The following is a 19,309-nucleotide window of genomic DNA, read 5'->3' as shown; positions in this document are numbered from 1 at the left end:
TAATATCTGAACAATTATAGAGACAAACAGAAGGATACTGTTTTATTGTCACCCCCCCTCTTTAAAAAGGATTCCCTAATTTTACAATACTCACTTTTGAGCTCTCTTTTACTTTGATTATTCTTGCCGAAAGTGTTCAGCAGGGAAATGACTTATTATGTGTGGGAAGTAGCCAGAGGAAGTGCCTGAGGGCTAGAAGCTCCGAAAAGATGTCAACTTAAGCACTTATGAGCTGGCCATAGGACATGTGGCCTTTTAGAAACCTTGAAAACACAAGCAAACATCCTTGTTTTTAAAGTCAGACCATCTCTGGCCCCTTCAAGTCTACCACTGTGATGAGTTACATGATTTACTTTGTTCATTTTTCAATAAATGACAGAGAAATATCAAACTGCTCATGATGCTAACGTTTCCATATGCAAGTGTGAGTTCTTAAGGCACGATCACACTGGCAATCCGTACCCTGCCCAAGTACGGTACACCTGTAAAGTTCCAGTTCGTTTGACCAGTGTTATCGCTCCGTACTGAGCACGGTACACTTCCTTGAATCTGACACACTACGGAGAGGTGTGCATCAGCACGGTACACTTCATGCACAAACACAAGCATGGGTGTACACAACGTTGACAGCTTTCATTATGGACAAATCCTGGAGTGTTCTGGCTGTATCATAACTAAAATTAGCCACAAAGTAGCTGTCATGTTCTGCCTGTTGTTCTCTGACGTGTGGACGCAGTTTCGGAGGTGCATCTCTTTTATTTTTTAGATGAATTCACAGCTCTATCTGATTAAAATGACCCAAAAATTGAAGCTGCAAAGTCAGTAAAGTAGCACTCATGCGCTCTGTGATGTTCCCTGATGTGCAAAAGCAGACTGTGACTGCACTTCCCTTTTTATCGTTTTCAAGTCGGCCTGTTTGTAAACTGAGCAAACTTAATAATAACGTAAAGCTATGCATGTGCTGTGTTAGAAAACAGAAATTCATTGTTTAAACCAAAAGGCACCAATGAAATCGGTTGACACCAGATGTTTAACAGATATCCAATTTTGAGAAATTACGATGCATTTGTACCTGCAGTAAAACAAAAGAGAGTTCAGATTACAAGTAATAAAATGAAGACATATGCTTCATTCTATCATCATGAAAATCGACATAAACACTAACATTCATACAATGCTCGTAACACAAGCTGAGATCTGAAGACTGAGACTCTCTGCAGGAACTCATCTGGGTGATGTCAGTCTTAAATCATCGGGTGACGCTCAGCACCCAGGGTGCCATCTGACTCATTGGGTTACAATGCAAACAAAAATCGATTTTGGAGCATCCAGAGCCAGTGATAAAAGTGTAATCACTGCCTCCACTTCTGGCTCTTGGGAGGACTCTGCCCCCACATCCTGCCCCTGGCCCACAGGAAATAAACGGGCTAGCTTTATTGTGTTAATCCAAATCCTTTATGAAGTCATTGTGGGGATATGGTGCTTTACTCAACCCAGCACAGCATAGTGTATGCACTGCTTTACGTTTCAATGAATGAATCCAATCAATCATTCTCGTCTTGTCTTTTTGCCTGCTGAAGGCTTTAACATTCATGTCGGCAGCAGAGGTAACGACGCAGAATAAAGGCCCAGAGTCTAAACAGACAGTTTGTCTTTTCTGTCGATTTCTGTTCTTTGCACACTGTCGCTACACATTAATGACAAAGCCGTTTTGTGAAGTTCACATAGCTGAAACAAAGAGAAAAGAAAAAGGCTGGTGCATGGTTATGTGCATTCAGAAAGATGACTAAACAACCTTAGCTGAACTGTATACGCTCACACAAACACAAATACACACCGATCACCCCCCCATAGCCTCAAGCATGTGAAGTATAAAATCTTCCCAAAGTGCTCCAGGCATCGATTCTTTTGGCCCGGGGGTACGGTGCCTCACGAGGACAAACCCACTCAAAGTCTTTCTCTCTCACCTGCCCTCCCAATCTCTGTCTCTCTCCAACATAGACTTGCACTCTTAAGTTTGAGCACTCTCAGGCCCTCCAGCACTATTCTTCTGAGGACATCAGTATAGGGATGACAACTTAAAAGCAGCCATGTTTGTAGTCCTTTCCCTAAAACATTCATAGATAATATCAACAGGGACCAGTCTCATCCAAACCCCCTTCTTTGTCTCTGTGAGTTTTTCTCTCTAGTCCTCTCCCTTGAACACTGATATTAGCTTTTTTCTACCTTGCCTTTTCTCTAATTTAACACCCTCCAATTCTTTTGATATTACAAATGACAACAATCCCCAGTATTTTCATCTAATTATCCGCATGCAAACAAGTCGAGAGGTTGAGCCTGTGTCAGCAAAGTATTTAATTTTGCATTTCTAGTTGAGTTAATTCCCTTTAACATACATGTTTTCAAAGAGTTATCTACCTGTCCATGAACATATGTTTTTCCTCTTTTAGTGCTTGCTTAATGCCGCTCAGTTAACAGGCGAAGGCGTATTTAATTTATAAATTATAGAAAGATTTCTTCTCAGTTCCTCTTTGGGTTCATGATAAAAGAGGCATATTTTAACTGTATACACATTCATATGTAAAGTTACAAGAATGCACCTATGTTACTCTGAGGCATCTTCACTCACATCCCTGTGTTTTTCACCATTACTGCTATCATTCATCGTTGGCACTTTAAAGAGCAGCTTACTTTAATCCTGTTAAATGGAAACCATTTCTCCAACACTGATCTCACTGTCACCAAACACTCCAACACAGAGGAATACAAGTGTACAAGACAGCAGACAGGCAGACAAGGAGTCACACATGCATGATCCCTCACACACTTCCAAACGCTGCATATTAAAAAGCATTGTAATAGTCTGTCGAGCTTTCTGAGCGTGTGGTCAACAGAACATATTTTTTTCTTAATGGATGAATGCACACACTTTTTTTTTTGCTATTCCTGTTGAATTGACAGCGAAGCAGACACTATAATCGAACCAGTATGCATAATAATGTCTTCACGCACACAAACACACACACTCTCTCACCTATACACACACACACACACACACACACACAGGGTACCTTCGCCGACAATTAGCGCGCCTAAGACACTGATTTAGCACATAGACATGAAGTCCATTTAAGAGTGGGTTGAGCCAGAAACCGTGGAGGGAGAGAGAGTGGGGATTTGAAGCTGGTTCTGGTCCTGCTCTGGAGAACCTGAGCCTTTGTGCCGCTAGGCTACCAGTGCACAAACATTATTGGAATTAAACAGTATCCCTCCCACATCCCAAACAAATCAGTAACATATTCATCACCTTGTTTTGACCTGTAATCTATGCGCCCCCCTGGCCAATCGTCGTGATTTGGAAACTGCCCAAAGCAGAAGAAAGATGCATCTTATTTCTGCACGTTTTTCAAATGTAATCAGAGCTTTCCGATGTAAGTGACATAGATAAACTAATAGACGCTACCTGCTCTCGCAATATTATCCCACAGGGAGTGTTATGGCTAATGATGTCAAAAACAATGAGAATAGATAACACACGTGTTCAAATAGCCATCAGGTGTCCTAATATTTAAGCTCAGGGGAGATATTACCGTCTGCAGCGTTTGTTAATAAGCTCATTTCTCTTCTGTGTCTCTGTGACTCCCATCTTCGTTCATTCTATACACCTTGCTTTTTGGAATCAGTTTCTTTTTGCTGTTCCTTTTTATCTCAGTCTGCCTGTGCCATTTCTCAGTGTTTCCCTCTCCGGCTTTTTTTCTATCACACTCTCTCTGTTTTCCTCCCTGGCATGGTTTGGTTGGTTCTTATCTATTTTCGCCACTATCTGGTGCTGGGGGAAGATAAGCATGCATTTGCATGTTTAATGAACCAAGCACCCCTGATTCCCCTCAGCGTGAGGACACACACATACACACAGGGAAACACACACACACACACACAATGGCATACACAAATAAACACACATACTACCACACACACTGCTGCTGTTGGCCATGCACGCCTCTGTCTCTCCTTTCCAGTGACATGGAGTCACCAGCTGTTAAGTCCTGCAGGACTAAACATGGCCTATGAGTCCCCCGTCACATCTAATGTAAATATGACCTTCACACATTATTTCAATCAAAGGAAAACCACAAATCACATTTATTAACTTAGTTCAGAATTTCTTGTCCCTCATTCATTACATTTCTTCTCAACTTTGAGCTGGAGCCAAATGAAACAGCCATCTGCTATCACTCAGAACAGGATAACTGTTCAACAGAACAACAGCAAAAAAATGTTTTGGTTGTCGTCGTAAATGCAGCACTTTGTGAAGTGAAAGACAGGGAGAGAAGTCCAAATCAACTTCATACAGCAGCCCATCACATTGAAGAGCACAATGAAGTCCCTTTAGATGTATCACATTTGGTTTGATTCAGAGTGCATTTCTCTCTCAATGATTTACACTTAGAGGTGGCAAAGCATCCACTGTTCTGGCTTCCGTTCAAAAGATCAGCCATTGTGTGGACATGCTTTGGTTACGCTCTTACTATACTTGGGGACATATTTGCTGTACTTGAAGTGTCCCTGAGCAACAATCAATCCCTTAATCTCTACCCGGAATTCAGTGTTGTTCTTTGGCTGACTTTGACCCCTGACTTTCCTTTTGAGTACGCTAACTCGCTAAGATAAAATTGTTGTTGTTGTTTTTTTTTCAAATCAGCAACAAAAATAAAATCACCACTCCTTTTAAAAAAAAAAATCTGAATGCCTTCTTGGAAACTTTAAATGCCCCTCAAAAAAGCTAACACAAAAGTTAGCATTTGTTTCAAAGGCATTCTTGGCAAAAAAGCCAGAGAGGGTTCGCCACATACAGTAAATAGTGTCCTGTAAGGAAAAAGAATGTGGTCCCTAAAATACAGAAAGCCCAGATGTAATTTAAAACCAAAGACAGATAGCTCAAGGGGGAGATGAAACAACAGAGAGAGCCGCAGACAGAAAGATAGACAGTGGGGACGACAGCGGTGTGAGAGATGTTACCACCTGCCACCATTTTTCTCGCCTCCTCTTGGAAATGCATCATCAGTCATTAGAGCGGAGCACGACTTGTGGTATCATCATTACTCAAACGGACACACACATAGAAACACAGAGACCCAAACAGAAGGCGTATTTTAAGGTATAATGCAGCGGCATATAATTTGAGTTCTCTCTATGCAGCGTTTTGCTGAGGTTATAAAACCTCCAGCAGCTAATGGCGTGATGGATCCCTCTATTATCACCCAACGCAGGAGACCAGAGTGGGGTGTAGTAAGATAAAGGCATGTAATTGGATAGTATTTTAGCCAAGGCAAAACAGGAGGGTGGTCATAGACAGAAGGAGAACACCAAAAAAAGCTTTATAATGATAACTGCATGATGAAGTCTAAAAAGTCTGAATGTGATGGACCTGTCCAATGAATTAGTTCAAATATTGAAAAGGAGGAAATGCGTGTACAGCTTGTACAGTGCATGACTCTAAAAGCATTAAAACCTAATGTGATGCAATAATGTCATGTAACAATGACAATTTCCCAGGTTGACACAGTGGAACATATTAAGGAAAGTACAGAGTGAGACTTTACTCGTGAAAATTGTATCGTTGGCCGGGATATCAGCAGGACTAAAAGGCCATGTCAGCCATTAGGCCTGCCACTTGGATCCAGAGTTAAATAAATAAACTACTTCTTCAATGTTGGGATCAGTTTGACAAACATTTACATAACTGTAAAGACAAACGTACAGCTTTATCGGATTAAACAGGACCAATCTTGTATCCGGTTGATATTCATCTACATCACAACAGAAGAAAGAGTAATTTAACAGAACCTTCAAGGGGAGTAAAATAAAACAGTGAATAAAGCCGTCACCCTGAGGAGGAAAAACTCAATGACTGAGTCTGGCCTGTTTTTACTACTAGTGGTGTCAAATTTCACCATGTGGAGCATTTTTGTCTTGGGTTGGAGTGTTTTGGTCTTTTTTTTAACCCAAAAAAGTAATACATGTCTATTAATGCTTTTTAAAAATTTAGCTAGTTGACTTAAGCTCTGCATTTTAATATCACTGCAAATAAAAATGCTTCTCCTAAAATAGTAATATGTCATTTTCTATCTTTACCTTTGGTCTAAACACATAAACTCAACTACAGTAATGATTATAATAGAAGCATTTAGATAAACCTGAACGTTTTAAAAGTCTGATGTGAAAGGCACTAATCCAATTAAACAGAATAATTTAAAGATGTTACTTTTTTGTTTAAACCCTCTGTGATTCTGTGTGAGACACATAGAGCCACCAGTTATTGCCTGGATGATGCAGGCGGTATTTCCTAGATTGATGGCTGTCTTGTCTATCTTCAGCCTTTGAACTGTAGACAACAACCCTGCTGATTAAAACAAATGATTTGGATATGACGAGAGTATTAGGGCAGAAAGTAAAGAAACGGATATTGGGGATTTTTTTTTTTTTTTTTTGCATTTGACAGAAATAAGAATTTTCTTTCATGCTCCATTTGTACATTTTGTGTTTTTTGTTTTTTTTTAAATTATTTTTTTATATATTGGTAATTGTGTCTCATATTTCCTTTTATTTCAGTACTTGTTATTTTAGCCTTGTTTTTTCTTTCGCACCAATTCAAATTACTCGTATATGTACTTGGAAATAAAAAACTATTCTAGAAGCACAATTAATTAACCAAAGGAAAACAGACAGAAAGTTACAAAAAGTCACACACAATGTTTTCAATGTTTAAGGGCACTTTCTGTGCATCAGGGGCTTTTGCTCTGGTCTGCTCTAGTGTGCGAAAACTCAGCCCACACCACTTGTGTGAATGTTTGCTCCTCAGGGTGAGAGAACTTTATAGTCTGGTATATGTGTTTGCCCCTGAGAGAAGTCTTGGATGCCAGCTGAGGAAATGTGTGTGTATGTGTGTTGACGCGGCACAAAGGGTGGTGCTGATCCCTACTGGTGTGGGACGAAATGTCACAGCTTGATTAGAATAAATAGCCATGGGACTGAGCACAGACGCACAGCAGCGTAAGCATGTGTATGTGGTGACTCACTGCTTTTGTTGTCCCTCTTTCTCGCTCCCCTGTTTCATGTGCTCTCATTTATTGTGTACGCACGGACGCACGCACACGCACACCATACACACACACACACATACACACTTTACCTTTCTCTGACCTACCCGAGGGGTCTTTGGGCAGATGTGTAAGTCTGAGCAACACAATCAGAAAGCTGTTAGTGCCTCAGGACATGAACTTTACACCCCTATCTCCCTCTCTCTCTCTCCCTCTCGTTGTTTGACTCTCAGTCTGTGTCCTGATGTGTAAGTTAAGTGTCCGCTGAAGTTGTTATACACACAAGTTCTGCAGAATTTACAGGATTGCACACAAGGAGTAGCAAAGGATAGAGCTATCCCAAACGACTATTTTTCAAACCAATAATCTAGCAATGATTTTTTGTTTAATCGACTAATATAACGATTAATTTTTACAATTCATTTTTCAGTTATCGATTATTTCACTTTACTTGATCAATGTAATTATTCACACACTATGCTTTCCTGCCATCCTGACACAGAGCTCTCGGGTGTTTTCTGTTGAAATATCTGTTTCTTGCTCGTGTACTCGTGTGGTACACCAGATTAATTTTTGCAGTCTACAAAAAAAAATGAAAAAGAATATCGGTGAAAAAAATGTTGCAGTCTACAAATTACTACGTCACGCTTCTATTGTTGCCGGATGTTGGAGCACGAGAAGCAGAGAAAAAAAAAGTGGGACGGGAAGTCAGACAGTGATACAACATGAACACATCTGTTTTATTTTCAGAATAAAACACTCTGTTTTGACAGTTCACAAAATGACTGGATAGTGTTAATGTGTAGATAAGCGTTATCGAGTTTTATACCACATACATTGTATTATCTTGCACTGTTGCGAGTGACTCTGGTTAATTACAGCTGGAATTCCTTGGTCTCTGCACTACAGCTGCGTTCTCTCCGTGCAGGAAACGGAGAACCCAGACGGTGGGTGTTGACAGACGAGGGTTAACGGAGCCGTCACGCACCGGAGCGGACACACAATGCACACAAATCAGGTGGAATTAAGAAGAGTAAAAAAAACTCAAGACACTTTTGAAGACTGTGTGTGGATTGTTTTGCAACTTGTTGCTCTTCTGAGCTTGCGCTGCTGTTATTGCATGCTTGCATTGCTGCGTGAATTCTCCTTCTTCTTCCGTTTTAAACTTTAGCGTCTTCGGCGACTAGCTTTCTGGTGCATTACTTCAACCGCTGGACTGGACTGTGGAACAATATAGCTGTCTTGGACGACTAGTCGACGTACGTTTTTCATGTTGACAAACTTATGTCGTTGATTATGTCGACGCGTCATCCCAGCTCTAACAAACGAGGCTATGTAAAAACTGTGAGCATATTCATGCAATTGTTAATTGGAAAATTCTACAGCGTGGTTAATGTCACCATGACATGATAAATACTGACAGATTTTGCTTACATTTCTACTTATTGAATGAGGTCTTTTCAATCTTACTGTACATTTTATTCAATTTGCAAAGTGCAAAATCATAAGTATTGTAAATATTTAGGGCAAATGTCCATAAACAGCTTTGTGTTTGTGCTGGCAGGGCTCACAAGCTTCTTACTGGCTCTTACTGTTGCTGGTGACTTATAGCTTTGTAAGGTGAATCATATCCCGAATTCAAGGAAATATCACCCAAGAAAATGAATCCTGCCCTGCATGGCATTAGCAGCACCTGGAAATTGAACCTTCAAAAGACGGGGTTGATTCGTTTCTCTTATTCCTCTCATGAGATTCGTCTTTTACATTTGGACATGTTAATACAACGATATCGGCTGACATCTATCGGCTGGCCAATTAATCAGTCCGGCTCTCATATTGATATTGCTATCCATCAGCAGTACAGGGATCGATACCAGTATCAACGAAATTGTAATAATACCCATCCCTATGCATGATAGAACAGATGCCTGAATTTCTGTGTGTGTGTGTGTGTGTGTGTGTGTGTGTGTGTGTGTGTGTGTGTGTGTGTGTGTGTGTGTGTGTGTGTGAAAACAATTGAGACAATTCCAACAAAAGAGAAAAAAAGAACGCTAACTTTAAAATGGAAAATAATAAATCAATGCAATCAGCTGTTGCAACAACTCGATATTGAAAGCTATTTATTAGCCATCTATCTCTTTGTCAGTCTCTTTCCTTCACTCCCCCTGTCCTCTTTGACTTTTCTCTCTTCCTCCTCTAATGGTCGATTGTCCCATATCTCTCCGCTAAACGCTAACAATTCCATTAAACAACACAACACTCATTTAGAGGTTGCATTTGTTTCGCTCAACTTGGCTCGCCATCTGCATACCAACTGAGGGTCTGCCTTCCTCAGCTGGGAGTCCTGTTATCTGACATGACCTTTCCGCTTTGAAATAATTGGCATATTATAACAGACTTCCCATTTGCTACTCCTTTTTCTTTAATGACATGGCTTTTCAGCAGCTGTAATCTTTCTCATGGCGTATCCTTGGTTCTAAAGCATGACTTTTTTGAGTCATGCAATCAATATTTCATGTGATATATGCATAGATAATAATAGTTGAAACGAGGCACACAGCTGGTACTGTGTTAGCTAGAGGAACACAAACATCATTTAATGTCTGCGCTGAATTTATAAGCTTTTCTGACAATTCACAGTCTGGGTAATCTACTGCCTCGAGTTATGAACTAAGTCGTCAGCTATATTCTGTTTTGTCAACATTAGATGGACAGTACTCTAAAGACCCGATAATACGTCCCAGAATGCCCAACAAGGTCACCACAAGACAGATGCAAACCATAGTGTCAAAGAGTAATGCTTTAATTTGCCTCATCAATGAGCTGTCAAAACACTGGAGAGGAACATGTGAAACAAGTTGATTATGTCATTGTTTTGTATTTGAAAGCAACCTGCTTGTCGCTGCGTGTCGTTTTCTCCTAGTTTTGATCAATCCAGCTTTAGAACAACATCACAGGCAGATCCCACTTCACTAAGAGTTATTGCTAGGGATGCCCTTACATGACCAGTGTACAACAATCACAGCACAATTGAAATGCTCGGCACATCAATAGGACTGAACTTAAATTCATGGAGGATCATGTAGTCAATCACTTTACTTTGGTAACAAAATATTTGGACTGACATTGCTGCACACAGTCCCCTAACTGCCAGGGTAAACACAAGCTTCTTTCCCACCGGCAATACATTATAATAAATGAATCCTCTGTATTTACTGTGGCACTATTGTTTTCTTTATGTCTTCAATTTTCACTATTTAATTGCCTGGTTGTCTTTTCACTGGATTATATGAGCCTCACTGGAGGGAGCTGGAGATCTAAGAAATCTATTGTTGTATTTACTATACTGTGACTGTTTTGTCTACATATACTGTAAATAGAAAATAACTCAAACTTGAAGTGTTCCTCTTTATGTCTAGCGAGAGGTAATTATTGGTGATCCTCGTTACACACAGGGGAGACTGATGAAGAACAATTATAATTTTTCAAGTGTAATTTGTCACTTTTTATCCTTTACTTAATCATATTTGTTCCTGTATGCCTGTTAAATTGGCATTTTCATTATAGTCTACCATAGATGAACCATAACCAACCGTCAATTCAGTGTCGTAGCCCTTTAAGAAAGCACTAAAGACTTTGAGCTGCAGCCAGTCAGGCAGAAAAGACAGTGGGATCAAATGTTTCCCACTGGCTGCCACTTACCACTAATGTTAGAAAAATGATAAATTAGTCTTGGCATGGCTTTTGGAGTGTATGTGGTTGAATGTGAACATTAATGTGTGCCAGTGTGCGTTTCCTTTCTGTAAAGTGTTGTGTCGCATGCCAGCAGTTCACAGTGTGAACAGATGTTAGTCAGTGATGTCGTGGGTTTCTGCACCACAGTCAGGCATTTCTAGGGTCCTCAGCTCTGAGGAGGAGTCTGTGGAGATGCCTGAATTGCTTTATCAAGCGGAACACAAGTAAGGACACGCAGGCTCCCAGCGGATGCCAAGTACACAGAAACACAGCATTTGTGAAAAGCACGGGGAAAAATAAACCAACATTGTATTCATAAGTCTCACACTTAAAAGATAAAAAAAAAACAGGGTACCAGGTAGCTTTCTACCTCACAGGCAGAGTAATGGACCCACTGCTGAGAGTGTGCAGGCAGCAGCTTTGGGACCTCATGTAACATTGTTTGAGAGGATACAGACTGTTGGACAGAGGAAAATACCACAATTCAAGGGATAAGACAGGGGATTTTTTTTTCATGAATTGTCAAAAAATTATGAATAAAACATAAAAGACGCCCAGTCTTTGCCTGTCTTTCTTTATCCCCAAGGAGAGATTCTGGTTTACACTCATTATTAATGAAAGAGAGACTAGTCAAACACATATGCCTAAAATACACACATACGGTATCCAAGCAGGACTGATGCACTTAAGGTCAACATAACATTTCAGCGTGAGGCTGCTACACAGGGGGCGCTTGCCAGAGCTGTTTGGAGGTTCAGTGCCTTGCTCAAGGGCAACGCAGTAATCAGGACTTAACCTGGCATGTCAACTTCCATAGTTTTGGTCCAAACCGGGACTTGAACCGACGACTCTCCAGTGCTCAAGTCCCTTCAGACTGAGCTACTTCTCTCAATTCCACAACCTCATCTGCCTTCCTTCACTCCCCCTGTCCTTTATTATTATGCTTATTCACTCAAAGCCCGCCACTACTCTCTATATTTAGCTGCTGCCTGACATTGAGTCCCTGATGAAGGAGAGGGAAATGATTGGTGATGGTGTCGACCACGGAAAGGGTTAGCGCTGTCTCTTTGAATAGCATCAGACTCTCTCTGATCATTCACAATTACTAGCAGAGGCCTGGAACAATAAAAAGTCAATGAAAGGGGGCCTGTCAGGATCTGCATGAAGAATAACGTCAATGAAAAAAGGGAGGGGGGAGGAAACATTCAGAGGTGAACTTGCAGCTCTGTATGCATTAGCACAAAAAGGAAGACATATACACATCATACATGTAAGTTGACACACATTGACAACTTTCAGTGCAAAGAGGGATTGATGTGGACAAAGTAGCATGTAGTAGAGCGGTCATACAAAAGCTTAGCAAGCTAATCCTCCATATCGGATGTGATAATCCTGAGACGATGAAACTGTGAGACAGAAGACTACAGCTGACACAAACACATAGACAGACATTCTCAAGAGCTTAATGCAAATGTAACCAAACAGATCCACAAGTTCAGATAACACTATGTTGAAGTTCACAAACATTTAACATACTGTATGTTAATAGATGACAGTCTTTAAAATTATAATATGTAGAATTTGATCGCTCATGTTTCCATTATATTATGTAGATCAATGAAAAACTGACTAAACCCACGTTACATATATTTTATTGTTGAGTACTTGCATTATTTCCAACAGTTATCAAAGCCACCTCATAGACTGCTGCATAAGCTAGTGGGAGCTGCTCCTGAAAGCTGTCGTACTGTTGCTGCATGTGCTGCTTTAATAAAAATGTCATGTAATTATACTTAGACACATCGCTGGTAAACATATTGTCTTTCTCAGGTCGGTTTCGCCCATTCGTATTGACGGCATTCAACATTGAGGTCGTTTTCAGCGGGGGCGAGTAGAAGGAACAGAGAAGCAGAGAGAATTACTCCCATGATGCCCTGCCAGCCTTGATGTCATTTTTGTTATTGTTTTGATTAAGAGCCCCTGGCATATTTTACATACTGCACAAGTGCAACTGTCAATAAGGAAAATTGGGAAAAGCGGATAAAAGTCCTCTAAGAGTTGGAAATATATACTGAAGACTGTTAAGTATGGCCTCATTACCTAAACACTCAGAACAGAATACTGAACAACAACAAAACAGAACAGATACATTGTTTGTATCTGACTAAAAGGTAAGAGCCGTGTTTTAATGATTCTCCTCTCTCTCTCTCTCTCTCTCTCTCTCTCTCTCTCTCTCTCTATGAGGCACTTTTTTTTTTTTTTAAATAATTGGCGGTTAAGTTATCTTTAAGTTTTATAATTCTGTTTAGCCATCTTTATAATCATTATAAATACATGATTGGTAAAACTTCTACTTATGATGGTTTGGACTTAAGTATTGCTATAAACTTAAACATAGTAGACTCAAGTCAACTTGATTCAGGCTTTAACTGAATGGATATGGAGCTCTGTGTCACTATAAGTATTGTTATTAATGGTTTGCTAAAGGAAATTCTGAATCATTATGACAGGTAAATAAGAAAAACTGAGAAAGAATCCTCCAAACTTTTTTTTCTTTTTTAGGCTTGGTTGGAAAGATGCCAAGTTCAAATGAGTGTTTTTTTTTTTCTTGTTTGTTTCCACCAAAGGTTGTGTACTTTTGCAATAAGCTGCCTGAGGGAGTCAGAGGGAAGCAGAATTTATATGAAGCTGGTTCTCTGACATCAGAGTCAGATGGATGCAAACACAAACACATACACAACCAGAAGTATCTCAAACTGATGCCAACTTTTATGGAACTTTAACTTTGGATTTTTGTTTACAGATGGGCAAATCCTTAAAGAGAAATCATTTGAGTTGATTGATTCAGTGAGAGATAAGGGACGATATTGAGGTCAAGGTTTAAGCTGTTAGAAACAAACATTTGAAATTAAGATGCTAGTCACATACTGTACACCTCCTGTCTTCCATCCATGCCTCCGTCTTTACCTCCTGTTTCTTTAAAGAGCTCTCTTTCCCTCGCCTGAAAACAACGTTTGCAGCAGAAAGGTCAGACTTTTAATTGGGAAACATAATGAAGTATTTTTGAAGAATTTCAGGGATGTCGCTAATGTGCTTATTAATATGATAAATAAGATAAGAGGCGTTTCAAAAAAATGTGTTGTGACCCTAGCCTCTGTTTCAAATCGGTTAGACTTTTTCAGACCATGTTCAACAGTGACTGAAGGTGTGTGATGTCACACTTATACAGTAGCAAGCCAACAGTTGTGTTAATATGTCTGACATGTCGAGCCTTCAGCGACTATCATAGTGTGATAGTGTGTGAGTCAGTGCAACATGTGAGAGAGAGTGCATGTTGGTGGATTCGCAGTGTTACTGTTATGATTCTGTTCAGTATAGTGCCCTCCCACTTGTGTGTTGTCTGTCTTGCTCCTCCTGTTTCTCACCCCATGTGTCTGGTTGCAATTAGCGGTGGTTTGGCATCTCATCTTCTCATCAACCTCCTGTGTGTATATATACCTGGTCTCGTCAACCACTCCATGCCGGATTATTGACTACTCAAAGCGGTAACTAGTATCTTGGCGCCCATACGTTGTCAGACTGAACTTATTTTTGATGGTTCCTGTTTGTAACCCTTCGTGTTTTATTTGTCTTCCCCTGCGTCATCAGTGCGACAACTGGAACCACCTGCTGCCTGCCTGCTCTTCATCGAACCCACACTCCCTTCACGCGTGTTTTTTCACCACAAGAGATTCACCTTCACTGTTACTCACTGAACATTAAAGAACACTGTTTGTTTGTGGAAACCTGTCTCTGAGTCGTGCGTCTGGGTCCAAATCCTCACCTTTGTACAACCGTAACAGTTACAGCATCATGCTTTCAAATTGTTTTGCATGTCTGGATGTGTTCTGTATGCGTAAAGCAAACCACAAGTTCAGTGTTGTTTCACACCATGAAACACCAGTTATGTGTGGCTCGCGTGTGATTATTTGCGTTTGTCATTTTGCCTGCAACCTCGATATTGTCCTCATCCATTCAGCTGATAAAACCACCCCAAGGCAGGGAGAAAACTGTTCCTGTCCAATAACATCACTCCATAGGTCTGAGAAGAAAACACCCATGGTGTGAGTGTGCTAGGGGGTAAGGGGGTTTTAAAGTATAAAAAGTGCAGTTAGCTTTAGTGTCAGGAAGACAGGGAGCCTTTTCACTGTGCTCTAAGATGACACACTTCCACATTTGATAACACGAGTGTTACCACAATACCAACATTTTGACTTGACACCAATAAAAGGTTTAACATCACAGTACTTGATACTGAAATTTGTTCAATACTGAATAATTTGTTAAAGGAAGACCACAAGGAAAAGTCACATTTTGATATTAACAATTAGGTTTATGTTCATCTTTAGTTCCTATTTATCATGGCAACCAATATTTATGTATCAAGTGTTATTTATTTGGACAAATTAAGACTCAGTTTACAAATTGCATTTTTAAAAATATCTAAAATATTTAACTTTTATTTTGTAATATCAGATACGTTGTAATATAAGCTTCCATTATGAACCTGTCCATGTATTATTCTATGAATAGAATAGATTTATTTCATCAATGAAAGGTAAGTAAAACGTTGCTCTAGCAACCTTATCACATACATTTTTGTTTGTTTAAGTTAAGTTAGGAGTGTGCCATTTTCCTGGCCGTTTACTATTAAGCCACCATAGAGGAAGTATAAACTAAACTAGCATATGTTGTACTACACTTTTGATATTTTACACAGTTATAAAAAGCACACAATTTAAACCCCAAATAATTGTAGCTTAAAATATTTGTAGTTTTGAAAATCACATCCTACTGTGATGATCATGCTATTTGCAGGATGGGGGGATACTGACACATGCTACGAATACATTAATGTTACATATCACTTTAAACATAATTTAGCAGTTCATCATGATCCTATGAGCAGACTAGCTAGCTGACTTATATACTAACCTGTGGTGTTCATGTCCTTTATGGAGAGCTCTGTGTGCCTGTCACTCAGGCGCTTAGTGACGTGTGAAGAGTTTACTTGCTGCACTGTTTTGCAGACTCATTAGCATGCAGGTTTCGATAAGTTAGTATCGTTTCATCAGCGCCAGTGCAGTAGATAAAGTAGTCCCACAGGAGACTTCGACAGCCTTTTCTGATTTAAAGTACAGAATGTGGATGTATTCTTACACACATACACACAATATGTTGTTGTTTTGTTGCCAGTGGTGGACTTGATGAGGAGGAAGCAATGAGTCTCTCTTGTTGCAGCACCCAAATGAAAAGCTTGTTATGTCAGATAATAGTTTTTAATTCTGTCAGTTTGGATCATACTCGCTCCGTCACAATCACTGGAGCCACTTTCCACCTACAAAAATTCTTGTACTGAAGCATTTTAAATTAAACCATGGAACACTGAGGAACACACAGCTGGAAATGACCTGTCGACACAAAAACCAAACCAGCAAACAGAAAGACTGGTGAGTGTATACACACACACACACACACACACACACACACACACACACACACACACACACACACACACACACACACACACACACAGACAAATGTTTAAAAATTACCTTATGCTGCTCATGCTTCCAGCCTCTGATCCCAGCTTGCATCTCTCCAGCTGGGTGGCGACAATCTGACGCTCAGCCTCCAGTTCCCTTGTCAGGCGTTCAAACTGAAGCTCCTGAAGAGATACACAAAGACGAAGTGTTCGACTGGGTATGACAGAACATTACTTCAGAGACATCAAAGAACTCAAAATTTGTTTTCCTTCACATCTAATTAGTGGAAGCATGTAAGCTATCTAAGCTGTAAAAGCCAGAAGTATCCGTTTTTTATGTACACTATGAAGTAATCCTTCCAGATGTGAAACTGTTTCATTATTGAGACAAACGTTGATTGGCACTGCAGTGTACTTGTTTTGGGAGAAGTGCTGCATTGTCAGCCGCAGGTCATGAAAACAGCTCAGGGCTGGGAGACAGTTCAAATGAACTGTGATCATTAATGTGAGAGTGATTGACAGGTGGGGAAAGGTGTCAAGCAGAGTGACTGGTTCAAAGTGTTCTAAATGTGTGCGCAATAAAGCCCTCGAATGCTTTGGTGCAGGAGGGTTGTCAGGGAAATGTTTACATCGAAAAAGTAACGTCACGGTTGCAGAGTGGATAGACTAAAATGTAAATAAATGTGATGTTTTGTTTTATTTACAGGGAAGCCGGTACCTGAAACAACTTGGTGACAAAATGGTGACACATTTATGAGCAGAAAATGTACATTTAATAATAAAGGAAGTGACATATTTGGCATCTATTATAAAAAAAAAGTTTGATCTTCAGCTCCTCTACAGAATAAAGACTTCGCTGACTGTATAGGGAACAGATAAATACATTATATATATTCTATGCATCAGAGCTTGACACAACTAATGCAACCACTGGTTCAGGAACCTGTTGATTTATTTCAGTCAAGAAATGAACTCATCTGTTAAAGGTAGACATCAGAAGAAAGTAACAAGCAATTCCTACAATACACACGCAAAACTACCTTATCTTTTCTATACGACACAAACTTGTCTGCATATGACAGCAGAAATGGAAATGACTGAGGGCCTAAGGCTCGCAAAATGACTGTGCTGCTTCTGCACCCGCTAAACCTGTGCATTGAATTAAAAAAAACAAAAACAACAACAACAAAAAAAACCACTTTAAATTCACAAAACACATGCAGGAGGTCAAATGCACATCATTGGTCAGTATTGGAAAGAGATGTTACAGGAAAACTTTTATGTGATCAGGAAAACACGTCCACCTCTGTATGAAAATAACTGATACTACATTTTTCAAGTACGGCATCAAAATAGATCTTGAAAAAGTTGACCCACCCTCCAAGTTCATCATCTTTATGTGTCTCAGACAGCATGAGTTAAAGCTCCACACAGGATAAAGATGCAGACAGCTTTTCTCTACTTTCAGATGCAAAACTCAAAAAAGAAGGACAACTTTATAATAATAATAATCTAATAATCATTCGACCTATGTTTAGGGAATTTGACCTTGACAAGGAGCACAAGGCAGCCTAACCCAACTTTTGGAGCTATAAGCCGACACGATCTATTCTTACAGAATCAGGCGCTCAGTTTTTAGTTGCATCATGTTCCTGCCAACTCCAGCGGTCTCGCCAGTGTGACCAGTGTGTTTTTTCATCACCACTGTCGCTCCGCCTTGACATTTCCTCTTCAAAGTTTGAGTCTGGGCCGGCTGTTGGTCGAGTTTTTAAAGCCTTTAACCAGTTAAAAAACGGAATTACAATCTGTGTCTGAGTGTACAATCTGAGTGTTGTGAACGTACTCAAGGAAGTGACAGCAACTAAGCTGCTGCCGGCAGCTGCTTTTGAACTATGACACACAAGCAATGCACTTATGAAACATTGGTGATAAAGTAAGAAAGAAAGAAAGAAAGAAAGAAAGAAAGAAAGAAAGAAAGAAAGAAAGAAAGAAAGAAAGAAAGAAAGAAAGAAAGAATGAAAAACAACATCAACATCACTTGATAAAGATGTGAAATTATGAATTACTTTGTGCAACTGTTTTGTTTTTTTCAAGGCAGTATTTTAACTGAGCTGACCAGACCAGTGGAATATGCTGGCCCTAAGTCTTTTAATTGTGTGTCTGGCCAGGGGGGCCAGTTATAATGTCCCTGATAGAAGAAGAATACAAACCATTATTTACAAAGAACTTCAACACAATTCAGGCGTACAATGCATCTACATGATCTACAATACTGATGCACATATGCCTCCACTGTGTGCTTTGTTCTTGTGTGTTAAACTCTGTGCTGCTGTCAGTCTCCCTGCAGACTCGGACATTTTGGAGCTGCTTGAGTAAAGAAGGGAGTTTCTGGAGGTATTGTGAGTGCATCCCTTTTACTCTTTAACAAAACCCTGAACGTGACTGCACGTGTGGTGAAGCGGTGATTTAAGTAGCTCACTTACAGTTTCATCTCATCTAGCTACGAGCCAGACGGATACGATTTCAAACCAGCTGTCAATGGGTGTGCATGTGTATTGCGCGTCTGCGAATGGGTGTTGCCTTCAAGTTAATCACAGCCACATACAAGCCGATCAATAGTACAGTGAACCCCGCCACACCTCAGAGATTGTGCATGTGGGGCTGAGTACGTGTGGAACCAAGAGAGAGAGTGAATGAGCCCAAGAGTGTGTGCTGGTTTGATTGGTTTTCTCAAAGCCATTTGAAGCTCTGAATAAGTTGATCCCCAGTCGCTATCTCGAGTCTCCAACCTCAATCCCCTCACCTCCCCAACACCGGAGCACAATGCATTCCATTTCTCTCTCTCTCTCTCCCTCACATTTTTTTTTAAAACTCCCGCTTACATCAACCACTCACTCATAAATATGCACACGCTTTCTTGATCCCCCTCCCTGTCTTCCTCTTGTACATA

At 40.1% G+C, this 19,309-nt stretch overlaps 1 protein-coding gene across 2 annotated transcripts in view; it reads right to left on the bottom strand.

Moving 5' to 3' along the window:
- The window catches only part of ctnnd2a (catenin (cadherin-associated protein), delta 2a), a 244,958-nt gene that overhangs the window by 140,685 nt on the left and 84,964 nt on the right, over positions 1-19,309 (bottom strand). For both annotated transcript variants that reach the window (XM_079361441.1, XM_079361442.1), the window contains exon 3: positions 16,430-16,542. In XM_079361441.1, coding sequence (XP_079217567.1) covers positions 16,430-16,542 — 113 coding nt within the window. The remainder of the gene's footprint in view (positions 1-16,429; positions 16,543-19,309) is intronic.

Source organism: Symphodus melops (genome assembly GCF_947650265.1).
Source record: "Symphodus melops genome assembly, chromosome: 14".
Classification (NCBI taxonomy): domain Eukaryota; kingdom Metazoa; phylum Chordata; class Actinopteri; order Labriformes; family Labridae; genus Symphodus; species Symphodus melops.
The sequence above is the reverse complement of the archived record's forward strand: the minus strand, read 5'-3'. Positions and strand labels throughout refer to the sequence as shown.